We start from the raw sequence: 24,366 nt of genomic DNA, 5'->3' as shown, positions 1-24,366 counted from the left end.
AAGGACAGACATGAAAACACTATGTATTTCATTAATGGAGCTGTACCGATAAAACAGCTAGCAGTTCATGAGATCTAGATGGACAAGAGACTGGAATTCAGAGAAAGAGACACTGCAAAGTGAAAACAGATTTGACTTCACTCCCTTGTCTTCTATTTAGATTCCATACATTATTTATCAATTTTTAAACGTAAATTGTAATATTAATGAGTGTAAAAGTAATAGTGTAAAACCTTTTACTCTTTCATCATTAAAGGATGATTACTACCATGATGAGAAATACTCTGAGATAAGCGATTCTTTCAATGAATAAGACTTTAATTTCAGATCTGGATTAACTGACACAAAGTGACTAGTGACCAAAATTCAACTTGCTGTCAATTCTTGTCTTAAGATGAATATTACTGAACTTCATCTTTGAAAAATTAATAAGGTAAGCAAGTTTTAGTACTGGTTTAGAGATAGTTTGTATTTATTGAAGTTTTTTTTTTTTAATTTACTCATTTAATATAAGGAACTGTTACCATTTTGTGATATAAAGGTGCTATATTAGTTTGTTTACAATCAGGTGCAGGGTTTAACAGTCTTTGTATTTTTTTTATTAGTATAACCATTATTGGTGAAATTATTATTATTATTATTACATAACATCTCTAGGGAGTCCAAAGACTCATCGAGGGAGAGCACCTACTCTACAACTCTCTGTCTCCACTACTCAATCCACTAGCTACAATGAACTGCAACTACCATCCTCATCTACACCAACGTCATCTACCGCCCATCATCACCACTAATATTTTCACAGACAATCACAAACATCCATGCCCATGGCAAGATTCGAACCCACAGCCTTTTGGCTGGAGAGCAGACACGCTGACCACTCGGCCAACCAGGCCGGCAAATGCTGATGACAAATTATGATGATGACGATGATGCTGATGATAGCATATGAATTGCAGCCAAAAAGAATAGCAGATAGGCAGGAGAAATCAAGGTCAGTAAGATAAAATACACAGTTCGTTGTTATTATAGGCCAGGGAGTTCACAGATGATCTGGAAGATATGCATCAGCAAATTAGTACAATAAGTACAGGTTTAGTGATTATTGTGGGTTATGTGGATAAGAGGGTGGCTGCTGGACAGATATCAGAAAGTGGTATATGGAGTGGGCAGAATCAAGGGGAAAACAGGTGACTAGTGGTGTGATGCAAGGTTTAGTGCTAGGACCATTGCTGCATAATTTGTACATAAATGTATAGGAAATAACCTGAAAGGAAATATTCAGTTGTTTGCTAATGATATGAAATTAGGTAGAGTAATTTTCTGGATTAGAGATAGATGGTGGTTTCTCCACTTTGTTATACTATAAATTAAAGATGCCAAGAAATTATATTCTTGGTTTAATCATTTATCCAAATGTAAACAAACAAAGTTTGCACCTGAAGTAATTTCAGGACCATCTATCTCTAATCCAGAATATTTTAATAATAAGGTGTGACACCTTTTGGCTACTCATATATGGAAATATGACTTCTGCATTACTTCAACCTTGGTATCACTTCTGGGTCTGGCTCCCATTGATGAGACCTTAATAAAGGTCGAAACCAATATGGATAGTGACCCTTCCCATAATGCATAGCATCATACATGTCTGTAAGGATATGTGCTTTGCACTATACTAAGGCAAGTGATGTGAAGTCATTAGGTTCTATATACGAATTGCTCAGTCTTATAATTACTTCAGGAGCAAACTTTGTTTGCTTACACTTGGATAAAGGATTAAATTAAGAATATAATTTCTTGGCATCTTTAATTTAGAGAGGAAAGAACAAGAGACCATTCCTGGAAGCTGTATAAGAGAATGTAGTAAAAAAGGAGTAAAGAGATTTTTATATGGAGAGTAGAGGATGGGCTGAATGCATTGCTAAAGTGTGTTATGAATGTGAAGGATATGAATGTGTTTAAGGTGCCACAAGATGGATATTGCAAGTTGATAGGACCCTGTAATGAGTCTACTGATAATTTATGGCAGTCTGTAAATAATAATAATAATAAGCATAATAATAATTATTATTATATGAAGGAAAGTCAGTAAGTTGCAAACAAAAGCAAAACAAATGAATTGGTTTAGACTGGGCTGCTAACTAGTGATGCACACAGTAAAAACCAATTTATTTGACTACATGTTTGTAGCTATTTTCAAGTCTAAAATGATGACTGTGCTTGAGGAGTGCACAACTGTCGAACAGCATGCTGTTGTGTTTCTTGGAAGAAGGACTTTCTGCAAAGGATATTTTTAAAGAGATGTATCCTGTTCATAGTGAGAAGTGATCGGCACAAGCAGCAATTCACAACTGAGTACAGAAATTTTTGCAGGGATACTTGACACTTCATGATGAAGACCAATCTGTTTGCCTTGCTGAGGTTGCAACAGAAGCTGCTATGAGGCAGATGGAACAGAAGATCTGAGATAACAGGTGGATAATGATAACTTAGCAAGTACAATAATTCTTCCTGATAGTCTAGTCTACATCATAATCATTTAAATTTTCGAAAAGTGTGCACATGGTTAGTGTCCAGAGAACTGAGCTCTCACCTCAAAATGAACTATATGGATATCTGGTTGTGCAACATCTTTTTCACTATGCAGATGAAGGAGAAGACATGTTGAAGAAGATTTTTACAAGGATGAATTATGGGTTCACCACTACCCATCCAAATCAAAGCATGCTTCCATGCAGATATCCCGCTTCAGTGGCATGCAAGAAGTTCCAGGTTACAGCATCATTAAAAAAAGCTTATGCTTACACCTTTTGGGATTTCCATGGAATACTTCCTGTTTTCAGAAACATGGTAAAAATGCGAATGCCACATAATATTGTGAAATTTTATTGAAGACATGGCATGAAATTCACCAAAAACATCCAGACTTACTGATAAAAGGAGTGTTGCTCCTGTATGGCAGTGTGAAATCTCATACAGCTACCGAAACCATTAAGAGAATTCAAGAACTTAGTCAGAAACCTTCAACATCCACCTTGCAAGCCCTGACCTTTGAGCAACAACTTTCACCTGTTTTGACCTGCTGAAGCAGCACCTTGGAAGCAAACATTTACTTTGTCGATGATCAGGAGGTTGAAAAAGAGGTGCAGAGTTGGCTAAGGCAACAGACAAAAGAATTCTATGCTGGTTTGGAAGGACTGATAAACCAATGGAACAAGTACGTAAATGTTGAAAGGGCTTATGTAGAGAAATAAATGTTTTTCTGAAGTTTGCATTTCCCTTGTTTTATAATTTTTTATAATCAATGGTAACTTACTTACTGACTTTCCCTCATAATAAACAATTACTGCAGCCCTACTTTCTGCACTGCCATTTCTTACCTCTCAACTGAACTGACATTGATAAGCCTATCTGGACAATTTTCTTTATCAACAAAATTAGCAGAAGGCCTTCGAATACAAGTCAGCAGAGATTCCCCATGTTTAGCTGCACTACGAATATCATCCTTCAGCTCCTGGTATTCTCCTCCCTGGTCCTGGAGTAAACATAAAGTAGATGCCACATCATTTGGCAGTTCTGTTTCTTGTAACCGTTGTGTCATTTCTCTGAGTGCTGCAGAGATCTCTTGCAAATTGCAAGAAAACTTTTCTACTGCCTGAAACAAATAACAGATCACAAATTGAGAATTGCAATTAAAAGTTACCATAAAACAAAAAATAGTATTCACTTTATCTGATGATCAAACTTAAAGTTTGATTTGAACACAATTTTGGCATTTTTATTTTTTTAACACGTCATAAAATTAAAACTGAAAAAATTTAATGAGAACAAATAATAATCATGGAACTTGGGCTGGGTGATATTCAAAGGGTGGAGGAGGATTAAATCTTCACTGATTTTTTTTAGCTTCTTGATATTTTACAAGAATTTTTTTTGGCTTCTTGATACAGCTTCTGTGAATGCAGAACTATAAACAAGGACTTAGTGATTGAATGACCTACTTTAAATTACCCAACACTAGGCATGATTACAATTATTAAAAGCAGAGGTTCTAGAAGGAGAGTTGCTTGTCATTAAGACCCTTATGAAATCAGTTCAAAAGAGATATTCTTCCTTCTAACAAAATGCATAACAAACTTGTTATCAAACTGACCAAGATTTTACTAGGACCCTGATGTGTACTTCATCTGAGCTGATTCACTGAATTCATACATTAAACGAATTGTTCTCTCTGTGTTTGGATTATAGATAATCCAAACACATTTTAGCAGATCCAATTTTTGGCAAGAAAACAATTCACTGAATGCAATGTTCATCCAGGAGACCACAGAATCCATACTATGTTTGGATTATTTGGGTGGAATATTTCAATAAACTTTACCAAGTTGGTCAAAGTAATGAGGATTTTAAAGCACAGTTTCCCTAAGAGGAAGTTTGGCTGACAATCTAGTAACAGCTATCTAAAACAAATCAGCCTTTGAATGTGATGTCAATAGTGTTGAACTTTTTTTCCCCCAAAAGTCCAATGCAGCATTCTTGCCTTTGCAGAGATGTTTCAGACTGCTTAATCATTCTGAATGTTTTTTTTTGATGTTTAGAATCACTACAGTTTACACTTCAGAACATACAAGTTCTTTAAAAAATACAACTTTTTTAAAATTTAGTATGTAATATACGTGGAATAGAGTTGCCTGTGTAACTCTGTGGAAATGTCATTTATAACCATAGTAGTAGACCACTCAAAGAAAGACTGGTAGATGTGATTCTAGTTGCTGACTAGAGGAACCTTTTGAGGCCTTTCTTTGGCCAGTTTTCAAGTTAGTCGATCTAGAAACAGGTAAATCAGCAGAAAAATAACTTGAAGAATATCAGGATTATACTCACAGCCCAGAGAAGTTAACTTTTCATGACTAATACCATTCAATCTAGACAATATGTGGCCAAGGAAGATGTTCTTGTGGACATCTTCCTCCACTTGTGGGGAAAGATGTCCTATGTAGGGAAAGATGGACATCTTCCTCCACTTTCTTTTTTGAGAGACTATTCAAGGAGAGCTGTGACACTTTATTACATTGATCCAGTTTCAAGAGAAATGATTATTTATGTTCATCAGATTTCTGGGAAGTAATAATTATTAACACTCCATAAATATTAGTTTCTTTTTTTCTTTATTTTTAATATATTTATGTTTTACTAAGCAAAGAACTCTAAACAATGCTGTGGCATGCATATAAGTTTGTCTAATTTTAAGTGCAACTGAAGTGCATTAATTCCATGTTATTAACAACAGCCAAGACACTTAGCTGAAATATCGTTAGCTTTAATAATCAATCTTGTATTATGTAGTTGATTCCATTTCAATATTTTCTAATGTCTCAACACTGTGTGCCATCAGAGGAAAATAATCTAAATGTATATTTTTATTTCTCTATACTATATACCAGAAACAAACAATAAACAAACACTGATTGATATTTCTTACAGAAGGAAGGAATAATCAGGATGTTTAGAAGAGGCAAAACTGAAGAGCAAGAAAGTGAAGATTGTAAATTTCCTACCACGCTATGATAGAAACAAACTGAGGAGGAGGGGGGTTGCTAACTAATGAGTCTATATGTAGGTTGTGCAGAAAGAATGATCTAGGAGTTGTGAATCTGTGGTCTGTATTTGATGGTAAGAAGGATTTGTACATTGCTGATGGACTGCATCTAAATGGTTTTTGGTTTTAGGTGACGAGAGAGAGAGAGAGAGAGAGCTTTGTTTACCAAGCATGCAGCAGCTCAAATTCAGGAAAACTTAAGCAATTAGGGTGGAAGCACATGAGTTTGTGTGAAGACACCCATGAGGTGTGAGAATGACCAAGTGCAGAAACTGGTCTCTCAAGCAAAAATATTGAATAGGGTAGTCAATTCAGGAAGCAAAGGTGGGTGGAGGCCTAAAGGGATGCTGCAGTTTCTTATATACTAATGCCAGAAGTATCAGGAACAAGAGAGTAGGAGTTTCTGGCATTGGTTAGAGCAACCTCATCAAAAGTTTTAGCTATTAGTGAGACTTGGCTAACAGCAAATGATGTAGTTACAGGAATACAATAGAATGTGAAGGGTTTAGTATTTTCAGGGAAGATAGAGAAGATAGGTTGGTGGGGGGGGTACTGCTGATGATAGGTGGATGAACTGCAGCCAAAAAAAGGAATAGTAGATAGGCAGGAGGATGGCTGTTCATTTGAAGTAGTCTGATGTGAGATTAAGGCCAGAAAAACAAAATATACAGTTGGTTGTTGCTATAGGCCAGGGAGTTCCACAGATGATTTGGAAGGCATGCATTAATCTTTAGAGGCACCTGTGGCATAATAAATTAATAATGGAACACATATAGACCACAGTAATAACTTTAATTAAATAAAGGTACAAATATTTCATACTGAAAGTAACAATACATCCTCAATGTAGAACAAACAGTTAAAGGAATGGAATACAAGGTACAGAATAGCTGGTGGATCACCAAATAAATTGTTGCCACTTGTCAGAAGATTAATTACTAAAATATTATTAAATAATTCTTTAAAGATAATTATTTCATTGATGGTTGCATAAAATAACAGTCTCCCAAACTTTTGGGAGGGAGAGAGAGAGAGACAGTCATTTCAATTTAAATTCAGCCAATGTAAAAGGGCTTCACAACTTTCTTTAAAAAAGCGTTTATATTTAAACCTGCATCTGTGTAGAAGACAAGCTTTATCCCACTGGATATTATGATTAGTGTCAATGCTATGTTGTGCTGGACCAGACTTATGAGGTTTCATGTATTCGATGTAATATTGATGTTCCTTCATTCTTTTTTTTCCCCACAGAATGGCCTGTTTGTCCAAAATATGACAAATCGCATTCACATGGTATCTGGTAAACACCAGCCAATAATAGAGGTGACAGTTTGTCTTTTGCAGATGGCAACAAGTGAGAAATTTTGTTGATAGGAAAATATGTGGGAATAAGATGATACATCTTCAAAATTCTGCCTATAGGTTCTGAGATGCCTGAAACATAAGGGATTAGAACTCTGCAGTCTGTTGAAGAATCCTGAGGTGTTGGAACATAGGAGTCAATTATCTGTTGAGTAAAAGTAGGTTTTCGATAGACACTTGTAGACAAAGTACCAGAGGATGTGCGTGTAAGGAGGATGTCCAAGAATGGTAAACTACCAGACTTTTCTTTTTTCCATGGTGAACTGAATGCGTGGGTGAAGGCTATTTATCTGTTGTAGAAATGTGGTAAACCTACTTTTACTGACAGATACATTCATCAAAAGTCTGCTCATCACACCTCTCAAAAAATTGGCATTATCAAATCTTTAATTAATAGAGCACATAAAGTGTGCTCCTCTCCATCAAGCTTAGAACAAGAACTTTTCACTATAAAAAAAAAGTTAATAGAAGCTAATGGTTACAACCCTAATCAAATCCAACAGATAATTGACTCCTATGTTCCAACACCTCAGGGTTCTTCAACAGACTGCAGAGTTTCCGTCCTTACATTTCAGGCATCTCAGAATCTATAGGCAGAATTTTGAAGAAGTATCATCTTATTCCCACATATTTTCCTATCAACAAAATTTCTCACTTGTTGCCATCTACAAAAGATAAACTGTCACCTCTATCATTGGCTGGTGTTTATCAGATACCATGTGAATGCAATTTGTCATATTTTGGACAAACAGGCCGTTCTGTGGAAAAAAAAAAAAAGAATGAAGGAACATCAATATTACATCGAATACATGAAACCTCATAAGTCTGGTCTAGCACAACATAGCATTGACACTAATCATAATATCCAGTGGGATAAAGCTTGTCTTCTCCACAGATGCAGGTTTAAATATAAATGCTTTTTTAAAGAAAGTTGTGAAGCCCTTTTACATCGGCCGAATTTAAATCAAAATGACTGTCTCTCTCTCCCAAAAGTTTGGGAGACTCTTATTTTCTGTAACCATCAATGAAATAATTATCTTTAAAGAATTATTTAATAATATTTTAGTAATTAATCTTCTGGCACGTGGCAATTTATTTGGTGATCCACCGACTATTCTGTACTTTGTATTCCATTCCTTTAACTGTTTGTTCTACAAGGATGTACTGTTACTTTCAGTACAAAATATTTGTACCTTTATTTAATTAAAGTTATTACTGTGGTCTATACGCGTTCCATTATTAACTGAAGATATGCATTTACAAATTAGTACAATGAGTACAGGTCGAGTGATTATTATGGGGTACTTCAACTATGGAGAAATACACTGGATGGAAGAAAGATCACATAGCAAGAAGGAAATAGAATTTACACACCTAGTGAGAGACAATTATTTGAGGTAGCACGTGATGGAGGGGGGGGGGCACTAAGGGTGGGAGAGTACTGGACCTGGTCATAGGATCAGAAGAGCTATCCCAAAGTGACCACATTGCCTCTGATTGGTTAAAGTGACCATCCGGTCTTGATTTGGGATTTTGTACAACATGAAGAATATTCTGTCAATTAGGGCTATATATGGAATTACAAGGCAGGTATTTATGACAAGCTTAGGAAGAAGCTTAAATCTGTGCCAGGGTAAGGAAGTTAGTGGTGCATGGGAGATATGTAAGGGCACCTGGAGGAAGCAATATTAAATGAGCTGCAGAAGAAGAAAATGCTGTGCAAGGTAAATAAAGAGAAAGGTGACCAGCAAACTCATGAACAGTACAAGGCTCATTCAAGAAAGCTGACCAGCATAGCAATGATGGCAAAAATCAGAGTATGAGAGAATTCCAGCTGAACAGACCAAAGGAAATCCCAAAGAGTTTTTTTGTTATGTGGCAAGTAAGAGGAAAAATGACTATGGAAGATTAACCTTGATGACTGATGATGGTCATGTGGTGACAAAAGCAGATAAATTAGTTGAGTTAATGAGTGACCACTTTGCAAGGGGTATACTCATCCTGGTGAGTTTACTGCTTTTACAGAGGTGGATGAATTCGAGGTTCTTAGAATATTGCAGAATCTCAATGAAAATACAGTGTTGGTTTAGATGGGATATCAGCTCAGGTGTTGTGAGAATGTGCAAGGGAACTGTCAATGCCTCTGACTAGGCTCTTTAATTTAAGTCCCAGCTCTGGTATAGTTCCAAGGGAGTAGAAAGAAGGAAAAATAATTCCCTTGAATAAAGGAGGTTCTAAAACTGCAGTAGCAAATTATAGATCAATCAGTATCTCAGGAGGTGGTAAAAGTACAAAAATTGGTCGAAAAGAGAATTCAGAAATGGGTGGATAAAAATATGATACTGTATGAGGATCAACATGGCTTTGTGAAGGGTTGGTCATGACTTAGTAATTATTATTATTATTATTACCCAAGACCCCATGGAGTCAAAGACTCATCCAGGAGGTCCTTTTATCAAACACACAGCTCATCATACTGTGCTTTAAACGCACTCAAATTCTTTGCAGACAACACATTCTAAGGCAAGGCATTCCAATCATTCACAACTCTGCATGAAAAAAACCTGCTTCTCACTCCCCTACTCACAACTGCTTTATACAGTTTCCAGGCATGACCTCTGGTTCTCCATTGATCTCTCACTATTTTCTGTAGAACCTCTCCAGCATTGATCCTATAACAACCCCTTAATAGCTTATAGGTTTCTATCATATCTCCCCTCCTCCTCCTGTCCACCAGACTCTGCAAGTTGCATCTTCTCAATCTTTCCTCATACTCGACATTCCAGAGGTTAGAAACTACCTTAGTCAGTTGCCTCTGGACACTCTCCAACATCTCTTCATCCTTCTGAAAACCAGGTGACCAAATCTGGGCACAATAGTCCATATGTGGCCTAATCAAAGCCTTATAACAATGGAACAAGAATCTCCCTACTTGTACAAGTCAGTGTCCTCCGAATGATTCCCAGAAGCCTTTGTGTTGTCTTCACAATTTTGGCTATGTGTCCCTAAATTTCAGATCCTTATCCAATATCATCCCCAAATATCGTAGTCTCTTATTTTCTCCACCTCCAACAATATTTGCAACATTGAACTCACATCCCCCATTCCCAATCACTCAATTTATTCAAGTCTTCTTGTAAGGCCACAACATCCTCCCTAATCTTCATGGTTTGTCCCAACTTTGCATCATCTGCAAACAGTGAATATCTCCATCCAAATCTTCACCAATATCATTAATATACAAGTTAAACAGCAATTGCCTTAAAACAGACTCCTGAGACACACCGCTAGTAACTTTCCTTTTCATGGATATCGCTCCCCCATACACAACTTGTTGATATCTATCAGATAACCAGTCTCCAACCCAATCTAATATCCAACCTCATCCACTCCAGTTTGACTATCAACTTATCATGCGGTAATCTACCAAAAGCCTTTGCAAAATCTAAGTACATTACTGTGTATCCTTCTCCTCTGTCCATGGAAGCAGTCACCCTTCTTGTAATAAGTAAGTAGATTATTAAAACATGACCTCCCTTTAGCAAATCCATGCTGTCCATCAAAGATAATCCCATTGTAGTGAACTCAATTTTGGATAATAGTTCTCACAAGCTTCTCCAAAAACTTGATTATAACACCTGACATACAGATAGACCTATAGTTGGCTGCTTGAGTTCTATCACCTCCTTTATGAAGTGGCACAATCTTGCCCTCCTTAAGAACTTGATCCAGTGCAAGACTCATTAAAAAAATATGTCAAGGCTGTCGTCAACTCCCTGGCACATTCCTTCAGAATACGTGGTAATATATTATCAAGTCCCACAGTCTTATTTATATCTAGTTTGCTCACTCCCCATACACCTCTTGCTCACTTACAGTCAGTCTCTCTTCCCCATCATCAACTGCTCTCAATCTCTCCATGAAATCACATTCACAAGATTGAAAGACCTTTATAAACTGCTCATTAAGTATCTTCACCACACCTTCTGCAACAGCTGTCTTTATAACATTTTCTCTGATCAATGTCATCCTTCCATAATCATTGTTTCTTTTGCTGGCTACATATCGAAATAACTCCTTAGGATTGTTTTTGGCTTCATTAGCTAACTGTTGTTCATAACTTTAGCTATCTCTTTAGCTACCCTCACCAACCAAGTCACTTCGCTTTGCCTGGTCTTTGTAGTCCTCATGGAATTGGTTATTTCCACTTCTCTTATGCTGCCTCCATAATGCCCTTTTTCTTTGTATCGCATGCTTAATCTCTTAATTCATCCATTTCACACCTAGCCTATTTAACCTTCTCACCCTTGGAAAACATTTAGACATTGCTTCTACTAGATAGTTCTTGAATATTCTCCAAGCTGCATTGATCTCTTTTCCAACTAACTCCTCATTCCATGCTACACCTGCAAGTAGTCGCCTGAGCTCTTCATAATCACCACCCTTGTAGCTTCACATATACCCTTTTCCCACAGAGTCACACTGCTGGCAACCACCCAGGTAATCACTTTATGATCACTCTCACCAACTGGAGGGTGATTTGACACCTCATTTATAATTACATCCTCTGATGAGATGACCCAAATCCAAGACCCTCAATCCTTGTGTGCCCTCTGTTACATACTGTCTGAAGTATTTATCCCTCAAAAACTCAAGAAACTCATTTTCTTTATTTCCAGTTGTTATCTCATCATTCCATTCTATATTGCCATAATTAAAATCGCCCATAATGATCACTCTTTTCTTCTTTGCTTGGCTAATTTGATTATACATTTCATAGTCACTACCATCCACATTACCTGGTCTATAACAACATCTCAACCAAGTATTTCATTCCATTCACTTCTATCTCACACCATACTGCCTTGAAACCACTAGCACTATTTCCCTCTTGCATCATCTCTACTTTGTATGGACATAACTCTTTCTCTATCATCAATAGCACTCCTTCTCCCATTTTACCCCTTCTATCCTCACGAAACATGTCATATCCTTCCATCTCTATTCTTGTCAGGATGTCATCCTCATCTAACCATGTCTCACTTATTCCAACAATTTTTGGGTGAACAGACTCAATTAGTGCAACCATTTCATCTGCCTTGTTTCTTACACTTCTAGCATTTGTATATAAATACAACAGCTCATTCCTCGATCTATGGCTAGTTCCACTGATAACACTCATTCGATGTGATCTCTCCATGCTCGACTGGGGCTATTTCCCTTTCTGCTTATTCATTTTAGAACCCTCTTCAATTCCAACTGTTTTCTCTTGATCCCAGGTCATCCCATTCCTTTCCTGTCTACACATGCTCTCACATCCTCTTGGAGTATCTACCTTTCTCACGCTGTGTACTCCTGTCTACCCTGAGCCTCCCCATTTCCCTGTTCATCTTGCACACCCATTCTCTCATTTCCATACTCATGCCACTTACTTCCTCATTTATAACCCACCTCTTCAATCTCTCCTGTACAACTTTCCCAACAGGAGTGTCGTACTCTCCTACTCTTCCACATCACTTCCCACTTGATCTGATCCATTCTCTATACTCACTTCTCTACCTTCCGGCAACAGTCTTTCCAAATGACTGTTGCTGGAAGGTAGAGAAGTTCACTTTGTCCTTCAAACTCATTCCACACATTAACAAATTGTACTCCCCTCTCCTCACACATTTCAGCCAACATATCATTCATAATGGACTTTTTCAATTGAGGGTGAGTTAGCCGATCTCATATGGAGGTAGCAGGGTTTTTTCTCCCAGAAACTCGAGTTTTTCATCCCGCATATAGACAAATCGGCCCTTCAGAACACACATAATTTACAGACAAAAAATACTAGTTGTGGTAGGCAGTAGATGGCGCTGATGTAGATGATTGGTAGTAGAGGATCGGTGTAGTGGTAGAGATGAAGAGTTGTACAATAGGTGTCTTCCCGTGATGAGTCTGCAGACTCCTTGGAGGTGTCATGAATAATAATAATAATAATCCTTGCTCTGTGCCTCATTTCACCACAGTCATACCTAGACAACACGCTTACTACCCTTCCTGTCACACTATTCTCTTTTATCTGGCTAAGCAGCCTCCTGATATTCATTCTGACGTGCTCTTTGTCCTCTGTCAAGTCATTCATACCTATTAAAACCATCAACTCCTTCACTTGCTCCCTCCTCATATCCGATACCTCAATCACTCTACTCATTTTATTGCCTAATTTACTATCTTTTTTTTATAATAGAGTAACAGCAGAGTTGGATAAAGGAAATGGCTACACAATGATTCTGCTGGATTTTGCAAAGGCATTTGACAGAATACTGCATGGAACTCTGTTATGCAAATTAGAATAAATGGGGATGGATATGACACTGGTTAAGTCGATAAGAGGGTGGCTTCTGAACAGTTATCAAAAAGTGGTATATGGAGGGGTAGAATCAAGACAAAAACAATTGACTAGTGGGATGCCACAAGGTTCAGTGCTGAGACCATTACTGTTATTTTGTACATAAATGATACAGAAAATAAACTGAAAGGAAATTCAGTTGTTTGCTGATGATGTGAAATTATGTAGAGTAATATTTGATCAAGGTGATGTGGAGAGCTTGCAGGATGATTTAAATAAGCTGTTAGTATGGGCCAAAGATAATGGGTATCAATCAATTCAATCGGGAGAAATGTAAACAACCAAATGTAAATACCACCAACCACTCTGACTCTTTAATTTCCTCTCCTTAAAAACTGATTTTCTCCAGTCCCACTTCCCTAACAGCGAAATCATCCTCCTAGGAGATTTTAATGTCCACAACACCAACTGGCTTTCCTCCTCCAGTTATACAGATCTAGCAGGCAGAGATGCTGAAACATTTGCCATCACAACGACCTTAAACAAATTGTTAACATGCCAAACAGAATACCTGATAACCCTAACTACTTCTCTTCCTTGCCAGTGGCCTTTCCAAATACATAGTGAATGTAGTGGGTCCCTAGGTAATTCCGATAACAATTTAGTGCTCGTGTCTCCCCCCCCCCCCCACAATGCAACAACATTTACACACAGCCACTCCCACATAAGTGGTTTAGCCAATCCCCACAAGTGGGACAGCCTCTGTGACTTCTGTTCCTCATCCCATATTTGGACTATTGTTTCTGGCTTCCAACCCAAAAAATGTGCACCGATTGTATCAGCAAAGTAATTATACATTCACTACATTCCCCACTCTACACTGAAGTGCCATCCCCTAACTAAACCCTGGTTCTCCAAAAGATGTGCCAAGGCCGTACAAATAAAAAATCAGCAAACTACAATTGGCTTACATCAAGAATTCTATCCTCCTTTAGTGATTATACTCCAGCCCGAAATAGCTGCAAGAAAACTATCAGTGCTTCCAAAACAGAGTTTGAAAGAGCAAAAAACAGGAAACCTGGAGCCTGTCCAAGCAGCAACCAAACCTTTCGGTCTCATGCCAAAGCAATTGGTTTTAACTTTTGTGCAACCTTATTCGCACTCCTAATGATACCCAGATGGCTCTAATGCATCATCATCATCCAGAGAAAAAGCCAATCTCTTAGTTCCACATTTTGCCTTTAATGCATGCATAACTGAACATGGTAAATGTCCCCCAACCATTTCAGATGCCCAATATACAATGCCCCTATATCCTTTCTCCAGAAGAGATCAGAAAAATATTGCCCAAATTAGGCACAAGAAATTCTCCTGGCCCTGATGCATTCCTACGATTATCCTGAAGGTTTGTGCACCAGAACTGACTCCTATCCTATGCCTCCTATATATATACTATCTTACTCCACTGGTATCTATCCCACAGCTTGAAAATTGGCCTATGTTCAACCCATTCCCAAGAAGGTTGACAAGTCGCTGCCATCAAACTACAACCCCATCTTGCTCACCTTACGCCTATCTAAAGTAATGGGAAAAAACCATCAATTCCCAACTCCTACACTACCTTGAAGGCACCCAGCTAATAAACGACCACCAGTATGGATTCCGTTGCTGTAGATTAACAGGAGATCTACTCACACATATTACCCATCTCTGGACAAATGCTATGGAGAAGTTTGGCAAATCTCGAGTGGTTGCACTTGATATCTCCAAAGGGAGATATGACTGAGATATATAAGCTAGTCAGGGGTTGTTATTGGGTCAACATGGAAGAGATTTTTCATAGAATGGGAGGGAGGGAGGGGTAGAACAAGAGGCCATTGCTGGAAACTGTATAAGGAGGGTGTGAGCAGAGGAGTGAAGAGTAGGTTCTTTGCATGGAGAGTGGTTGGTGAGTGGAATGCATTGCTTGAGTGTGTTGTGGGTGGAGACACATTGAATCAGTTTAAAGCACAGTTCGATGAGCAGCATTGTGTGCAATAGTGTGCACCTCCCACAATGAGTCTCTGACTCCATGGAGGTCAAATATTAATAATAATAATAATAATATAGAGGAAGGCAATTAGATTCATTAATAACCCATCTCTCACCAACTCACCCTTCCCACTCTCGTGCAGGAGTTTGGTTTGTACAATATATATATTCTATAAATATTTTCATGCAAATGTTCATCCTAAATAGCATTAATAATTCCCCCACTCCCAACTCGGTACTCAGTCCATTGTACAAGTGCAATAGTGTGTGCAGCTGCCACCCAACATCCCTTCACAGTACACCTTGAAACCTACAGAACAAGTTTCTTTTTCTTCTCCTTCATCCCTACTAAATATATATCGTGAAACAGTTTTCCCCCTTATGTGTTTCCAAAAGAATATATATACAAGCTTTTAAATCAAATGTAAACAAGTTTCTCCTTTCCCAACCCACTACCCATACTAATGTACTATAGGTTGATTAAGCAACCTCTCGTGTATGGCTCAACATAAAAAGTGAGAATGACCTTCGCAACTACCTCTCATCCAGAATATTTAATAATAAAGTGATACACCTTTTTTATATTTGTATAGGGAAAATATATAATTTCTGCATTAATTGAACCTTGGTATCTTCCTAGGTCTGGCTCCAAATGATGAGACCTCAATATAGGTTGAAAATGGTGTGGAAGTGATCCTTCCCATAATGTTTTTCCATTATGGGATACTAAGGAAATTGATGAAGTTAACAGTCTCTAAATACAAGTAAATCAAAGATGAAATTACTCTGTGCTTACGTTACACTTTCGTATAAGATTCAAAAAATATATTGCTATTATTATTATTAAAAGACCTACACGGAGTCACAAGACTCATCCTAGACCATACAAAGTCTATCATACCACTCCTTAAACTCATTCATCATTCGTGCTCCCACCAGCTTATTAGGCAATACATTCCATCATTCTGATCTTCCCTATGCAAAGAAACTACTCCTCACCTCTTGCTCATGATTTCCTTTCACAACTTCCAGGAATGGCCCCTTGTTCTCACTCCTTCTCCTTGTTCTACCATACGAAAGAACTCCCCAGTGTCAACCCTATAACTACCTCTCAACAGTTAAATGTCTCAATCATATCACCTCTCCTTCTATCTACAAAACTTTGCAATCCATTCCCTCAGTCTATCCTCGTAACTAAACACTGTACAGTCCTTCCTGATATAATTTGTTATCTACTTCTGCACTTTTTCCAAGGTTAATTTATCCCCTTTAAATCCTGCTGACAAAATCTGAGCACAATAGTCCAGTCTAGCATAATAGTGTGGTCTGATCAGAGGAAGCTCCTCTATCTCTGCTGCTAAATGTCTTTCTCAGTATTGAAGCAATCTGTAGGTTGCCTTCACCAAACTTGAACTTCAAGTTTCTATCAATCATCAATATCGATGGTAGGCTGCATACTCCAACAGAGTATGCAGCCTACCATCGATGTATCTCAAACTTCAAGACTTCACATTTAGTTGTGAAGTCTTTATTTAGTCCAGCTTATTCAAATCCTTCCGAAGGGTACTACATTCACACTATCACTAATAACCTTGATCATTTTCACATCATCTGCAGACAACTGAATATCCTCCTGTAATCCACTGAAAAAATGTCAATGATATAAAGGTTAAACAGTACGGGTCCTAGCACTGAGCTCTGTGAAACCCCCACCTGTCAAATGCCTTTGGAAAAGAAAAAGAAAATGGCAGTATATGCCTTTCCCTCATCAACTGTTCTTGTTATTTTATTATAAAAGGAAATCAGATTACTAAAACATGAGTGCCCCCTTAACAAATCCATGCTGACTCTCACAAATGACATTACTCATAATGTCTCACTAATGTCATAATGAGTAATGTCATTACTCATTATGATATTAATGAGAGATCTATAATGATCTCTCACTAATTTCTCTAAAATCTTCACATCTACTGAAGAAATACAAACTGGTCTATAGTTTGACACTTTTATGACACTATCTTACCTTCCTTCCACTTCTTGGGCATCTTTCCCATAGTCAGACTTTCATTGAAAAGCTAAATCAATGGAGCTTCCGTTCTTTAGCATATTCCCTCAAAATTCCATCCAGTTCCTTTGCTTTATTGACATCCAGAGTACTCAGTATTTGAAATACATTCTACGCTTGCATTTCTATACTTCGAACCTCCCTATCCCTCTAGTAGTACCTACTTCTCCAGGATGAAATACTCCAATAAAGTGATCATTAAACAATTCCACTATCTGTGCTGAATTAGTCACTTTCTCCCATCTTTGTTTAACAATGTCATTCTTCTACAATCATTCCTTGTCCTACTGGCCACATAACAGAATTCCTTTAGATTTGCCTTGGATCTCAGGGCTAATCTCTTCTCACGTACAAGTTTTGCCTTCATTACCATACTAGTCACTCTCTTAACTATAAATTCACATGTATGCCACAGCAATTAAATTTTTAATAATATGTAAATATTTCATCTTAAGTATCATAAGACATCATCAGTACAGCTATAAACAACAATAGGAATTATATTCAAAAAAACACATTAGTGCACATGCATACATTGGAATACTTCTATGTGTACAGCAGCATGTTTAAGGACTAAATACTATTGGGCTGTAATTAAATTAAATTAAATTAAACTGATAAATTTATTTCATACAGTTCAGGATAACAATTTCCCAAACTTTTGAGATAGTGAGACTGTCATTACAGTTACGATTGGGTATGTGTCGTAAGGATTCAGCACTTTCTTTATACAAATGCTCATGTTTATGTATGGATCAATGTAGTAGCTTGGTGTGTTGCCATTGGATCCTGTGGTTGGCACTTTCAACTCCATGTTGTGCGAGACCAGATTTGTGAGGTTTGATAAGATGGATGTGGTCTTGATGTTCAGAGATTCGTTTATTAACAGATCTTCCTGTTTGCCCACAGTAAAACAAGTTACAAGGACTATAGGGTGAAAATGTATAGGTAACTTGGCATAGTAAGCACGTGAAGGGTAATCATTATTAGTGATTTCAATTACAGCAATATTCATTGGAATAAAGAGATAACTTAAGGAAATAAGATGAATGAATTTCTTGAGTTCTTGAAGAACAACAACGTTAAGAAATATGCAACAGAGGGCACACGAAAGTTAAGAGTCTTAGATCTGGTTATGTCATTGGAGGATGTGATTGTGAATGGAGTGCCTTATTTTCTTCCAGTTGGTTAGAGCTCCATAAAGTAATCACCTGGGTAACCAGTCATATGAGAACTTTTGTGAAGAAGGGATATATGTGGAACTGCAAGGCTGGTGATTATGAAAAGATTAGAAGACAATTGAGAACTATAGCATGGAAAGATGAGTTGAGTGAGAAGGACATGGATGCTGCTTGGGCATTAACCAAGAGCTATTTAACAGTAACAATGTCTGAGCATATTCCAAAGGTGAAAAGGCTAAATAAGGTAGGAGTAAAATGGATGGATGATGAGATTCAGCATGAAATCTGGAAGAAGAAGGTACTGTGCAGGTAACACAAGATGAATGTTGATAAAGACAGCAAAAGTGCAGTATGAGAAGAAATTAGCCAATCAAGATAAGAAAAATCCTAGTGAGTTCAGCATGTGGCAAGTAGAAGAAAAAATGACTTCAGGATGATGCTAGTTGATGACATTGGCCAATGTAGAGGATATAGCTGAAGTACTCAGTTATCAGTATATTTCATCCTCATGAAGGCAACATCATGAGAAGATGAAGTGTAGAGGAGCGACTGATGGTGAATGAGCAAGGGGTATATGAAGAAATAAGTAAACTTACTATTAATAAGGTAGTAAGACTTGACAATATATTGCAGTGTGTCTTGAAGGAATGCTCTATTGAATTAATGGCACCTTTGGCACACCTGTTTCACATGAGACTTGCAACATGGTGAGTCCCAAAGTAATGGAAGGCAGGAAAAATTGTTCGTTTCACAAAGGGACAGATAAGACTGTCCCTTATCTACAAGGGGCTACAAATTATAGACTGCTCTATGGGTCTGGAGTTGTTAAGGTGTTACAGAAGTTGGTAACAATTAGGATTTTGAAATGATTTCATAATAGCAATATTTTTTATGATGGACAGAATGGGTTTGTTAGGGAGAGTAATGCTTTAGCAATCTGTTTACGTATTACAACAAGATAACAAATTCACTGGATAAAGCAGATGCATACACAGTGGTGTACTTTGATTTTTTCAAAGGCCTTTGATAGACATATCAAATACATATCAAGCTGGTAGCTAAACTGAAATAGATAGCATTAGATTACACACTGGTGACTTGGCTAGGCATCAACAGGTTGTGTATGGAAGAATGGTATCCCAAACAAGGAAGGTCAATAGTGGAGTGCCACAGGGATCTTTTTTTTATCATTATTGATTAACTTGTATGTTAATGGAATTGGGGCAGGCTTAACTGGAAATATGTAGCTGTTTGTCCATGATGCAATTTTGGGAAGAACTATGAGAAGTGCAGCAGATGTCATGGCCTTGCAGGAGGATCTCAATTGACTTTGAGAGAAAAGTAAGTGGGGCTATTAGCGTAATCTCAAAGTGAAAGGTCTTGATACTGTAGGCAAGGTTGGGATGCAAAGTATACAATTAATGGGGAAATTCTGAAGGAAGTGGAAGAAATGAGAGATCTGGTAGTAAGTGATGGTGGACAGAGACTTGGAGTTCAGTGGTCACATTGAGATGAGAGAACCAGGAGTGATGGTGAACAGAGACTTGAAGTCAGGGTCACATTCAGATGAGAGAACTGGAAGTGATGGTGGACAGAGACTTGGACTTCAGGGGTCACACTGCTAAAATGTAAGAACGTTCCAACCAATTATGACAATAATTAAGAGGACATTGACATGCAAAAGCAAAGAGATTATGGTTCCCTTGTATAAGGCTCCAATCAGGCCACATATGGACTATTATGCACAGATTTGGTTGCCTGGTTTTCAATAGGATGACAATGCATTGACAGGGTCTAGAGAAGGTTTAATAAGTCAGTGTCAGGTCTATGGAATGTTAGATACAAGTAATTGTGAATAGAAAAAGGAGAGAGGATATGTTGAGACATATAAATTGGTGAGGGGTTGAGGAGGAGACTTTTTATAGAGTCTTTATTTCATAGAGTTTGTATTTTTAACGTGGAGGAGACTTTTTATAGAGCAGAGTAATGGAAGACAAGAGTGAAACAAGAGACCTTTCCCTGGAAGCTGTATGAGGAGGTTGTGAGCAGACCAAAGACAAAGGATATCATGAGAAGTGCATTCTTTGCATGAAGAATGATTGGTGAGTGGAATGCATGACCTGAAAGTGTGGCGAGTGCAGAAACTGTGAATAAGTTTAAGGGATTGTTCAATGATATTTTTGTATTAGAGAATATGAACCTTCCACAATGAGTGCTTTGACTCCATGGAAGTCAGATTTAATAACAATAATGATAATGACAGAAGAAATAGGGGAGGAGAGTAGGGTGGGATACTACTAATGATATCAAATGAATCGAGTCCAGTAACAGTAGAAATTAATGAAGCCAATAACAGTAATAATTTCTATGTAGCAAAATCATGTGTATATAGTAAGTTTGAGACTATGTGAAATGGAGGTTAATGGAATGAAACAGGTGGTGGGAGGAAGTGTTGCTACAGTCCTAGCTGTCCATTTGCTAGGGATTATGAAATACATTGCCAAGTTATCCTGATGAGTACTAAACAAGTAATCATTATGGCCGACTTAAATTATCCAAACATTGATTTTTCTCATGATAAGGATGAAGAATTTATTGAGCTTCTGCAAGACAACTTTATTAAATAGTATGTGAAGGTCAAAGAGTGTTGATTTGATTATAGCATCAGAAGGAGTCCAAGTTGAAGCTGTGACTGTTTTTCCACCAGTGTGTGACACTGTTCGGACAATAATGATCCAGGAAGTTAAGTATATGAATATTTCATTTAGGAAGGATTATATGCTGAACTACAAAGTTAGAAATTATGACAATCTCAAGATGATACTATGTTCATTCCCATGATATCCGTTACTAAATGGAAAGGATATCAGCGGTGCATAGGAAGATTTGAAAAGATGCTTAAATGAAGCAATATCTGAATGTGTCTTCAGTGTTCAAAAACACTGTGGGTGCAAAATGGATGTGCACCTTGTTAAGCAAGAGAGCCATTAAAAAGAAGATGATCATCTCATCTTCTTTTTACCCCCCTTTACCTTGCAGTATCGAGGGTTTATTAATCATTGGACCTCAAACCGTTCACAGGATAAGGTGGTCAGCCCTACACCCCCGGTGTATCCTATGTCCTGTAGTGTTCAGTTCTTAAGGCCGGTTTTCCTGCTTTGCAGGATGAAAAACCACAGGATAAACTGGGGAAAAAATCCTACTGTCCATGCCCAAGACTGGCTAACTTGGCTATGGCTGAGGAAGATCCTTCAGCTCCTCAGGTCACCAACAGGAATCGAACCCAGGACACTCCTTCCCCAGGCATATGGTTGCAAAGTGCACAGCCACTAGGCTAACCGTGTAAACAAGAAGATCATATTGTATGGAAAGAGTATAAAAGAAATTGGCTGTGAAGGCTAAAGGCAATCCAAACAGAATTTTATTGTTATGCTGCAAGAGAAAATAAGAATGAATGTGGAAGAATAACTTTACTGAATGCAAATTATATGCTTATGTCAGAATTTTTTTCAGTTGTGATTGTTCAAATAATGAGTGCTCACTTTTGCTAAGATCTATCAACCTGGTATATGCAACATGGCACACAGCTACCAGGTTTGGATCTTCAGATAGAGGTACACAAGATGGAAATTCTACAGTTGTTGCATAACCTGTATAAGAATTCAGAAATAGAGACAGATGGGAATGTCAGCATGTTTGCTAAAGAAATGTTCAGCTGAACTGGTTAGACCCTTAACCTTGGAATTTCAGTCCCAGCTCAGGAATGATCTCATAGAAATGGAAAGGATGTACAACAGTCTCTTTGTCCAAGGATGGTGCAAAAACTGATGTGCCTAACTACCGACCTCTCAGTATCTTTGGAGTGGTGAAGATTTTAAGAAGTTGGTAAGAACTTGCATACAAAAATGAATTGACAATTAATGTCAATAATGTCAGTTTATAATATGAGATGTTATGACTGAGTTAGATAAAGGGAATAGATATGTACATTGGACTTTGCTCTCTGCAGATGTCAAATAAAAAGTTGTTGCATAAACTGAAGGATGCAGGATTGGAATATAAACTATAGCTGAAAGATAGGTATAAGAAATGGGGGATGTGAACCTGACAGATTCCAGGCAATCAGGGATGCTACTGATATGCAGCATTTACAGAATAATGTGAACAGGCTAGAAGAATGGGCAAATGATAATAGCTATTCAGTTCAATGTTAGTAAGTGTAAAGTTATGCACTTTGGTGTGATGTGAGTTATGGTGGATAGGACTCTTGGAGTTATGGCAGAGAGGAAGTTGAAAAGTCCAAGGTCACTTAGCAAAAATTACAAATACAACTTTGAAGATAATTGCAATGCTGAAACAGACCTTGATATGCAAGGATAAGGAAGTCATTTTGCCTCTTTACAAAGCCTTGATATGGGACTGTGCACAGATTTGGTCACCTGAGTTCTGAAGAGATGAAAAAGTCGAGAGGTTCAAAGAAGAGGTACAATACTGATATCAGGATTGTGGAATGTAGATTATGAGGACAGACTGGTAGTATATAGAATACAGGTATAGGTAAATAGGAGAAAGAGAAGTGATACGATGGCAGGGTGATTAGATCTACTGGACTGGTTGGCTAAGTGGTTAGCATACCTGCTCTCTAACCAACAGGCTACAGATGTGAATCCCACCACAAGCATGGATGTTTGTCATTGTCTTTAGGTTGAAGATGAATTTCATTGCCTGGTGTGAGATCACCACCCTGCAGTTGTGGATTAAGTTGGCCTGAGTCCCCAGCCAACTTAAAAACAAAGTGAGATTTGAATCCCACCACAAGCATGGATATTTGTCATTGTCTTTAGGTGGAAGATGAATTTCATTGCCTGGTGTGAGACCACCACCCTGCAGTTGTGGATTAAGTTGGCTGGAGTCCCCAGCCAACTTTAAAACAAAGTGAGATTTGAATCCCACCACAAGCATGGATATTTGTCATTGTCTTTAGGTGGAAGATGAATTTCATTGCCTGGTGTGAGACCACCACCCTGCAGTTGTGGATTAAGTTGGCTGGAGTCCCCTAATGGCAAAGTTTATGGAGCCTCTAAAAAGTGTTTATATATATATATATGCTACAAAGAGAACTAGGGCTTCACTATAACAATTAAACACTAAAAGAAAATTAAAACACACGTAATATTCGATTTAATATTTTCATTTCAAAACATTGCAATAATTTTTTTTTATATCATCAGGTTTAAAATATATAAAAAAATTAGATAAATAAAATTACAATAAAATAATAAAATATTTTAAGAAAAAAAAAGAAATATATTTGAGTTGGAGTAAAAAGTTAAATAAATTTTTCCCTAAATTTTTCTCAGCAAATTCATCAATTATTTTTGAAGTATCGATGTCATTTAATACTTCTTGTTCCATATGCAATAGCGCCATACTGTTTAACCTTTCTTCTGACATCATACTTGGTAGTTTTTTACCCTTTTTGATACAGAGAAAGATCTTTCTATTAATGAATTGGAAATAGGAATAGTCAAAAAAATTTTTTAATTATTTCTACATTTGGAAAACTTGATGCTCAAGGCCCACTTCGAACTCTGGGTCCCTGGCTGCCAGATCTGATACCTGGTTGATCAGCCTCTGCTTCCCTGCTTATTGGAGGCCTGAAGTGGCATGCAAAAAAAGGTCCATGCTTGGTCTCTAGAGCAGGGTTTTTGGTCTATATAACAAATAAATAAATAAAAATATAAAATTTCCAAAAAATAGAAAGAAATATATCCTCAGTCCACCAAGA

At 37.5% G+C, this 24,366-nt stretch overlaps 1 protein-coding gene across 1 annotated transcript in view; it reads right to left on the bottom strand.

Annotated features, from left to right (window-relative positions):
* The window catches only part of LOC150094948 (guanine nucleotide exchange factor DBS-like), a 500,966-nt gene that overhangs the window by 368,169 nt on the left and 108,431 nt on the right, over nucleotides 1-24,366 (bottom strand). The window contains exon 7 of the mRNA XM_090411335.1: nucleotides 3,384-3,658. Coding sequence (XP_090267461.1) covers nucleotides 3,384-3,658 — 275 coding nt within the window. The remainder of the gene's footprint in view (nucleotides 1-3,383; nucleotides 3,659-24,366) is intronic.

Source organism: Typopeltis vanoorti, chromosome 21 (assembly GCF_054136105.1).
Source record: "Typopeltis vanoorti isolate ZY-2024b chromosome 21, IOZ_Tvanoo_1.0, whole genome shotgun sequence".
Taxonomy (NCBI): Eukaryota; Metazoa; Arthropoda; class Arachnida; order Uropygi; family Thelyphonidae; genus Typopeltis; species Typopeltis vanoorti.
The sequence above is the reverse complement of the archived record's forward strand: the minus strand, read 5'-3'. Positions and strand labels throughout refer to the sequence as shown.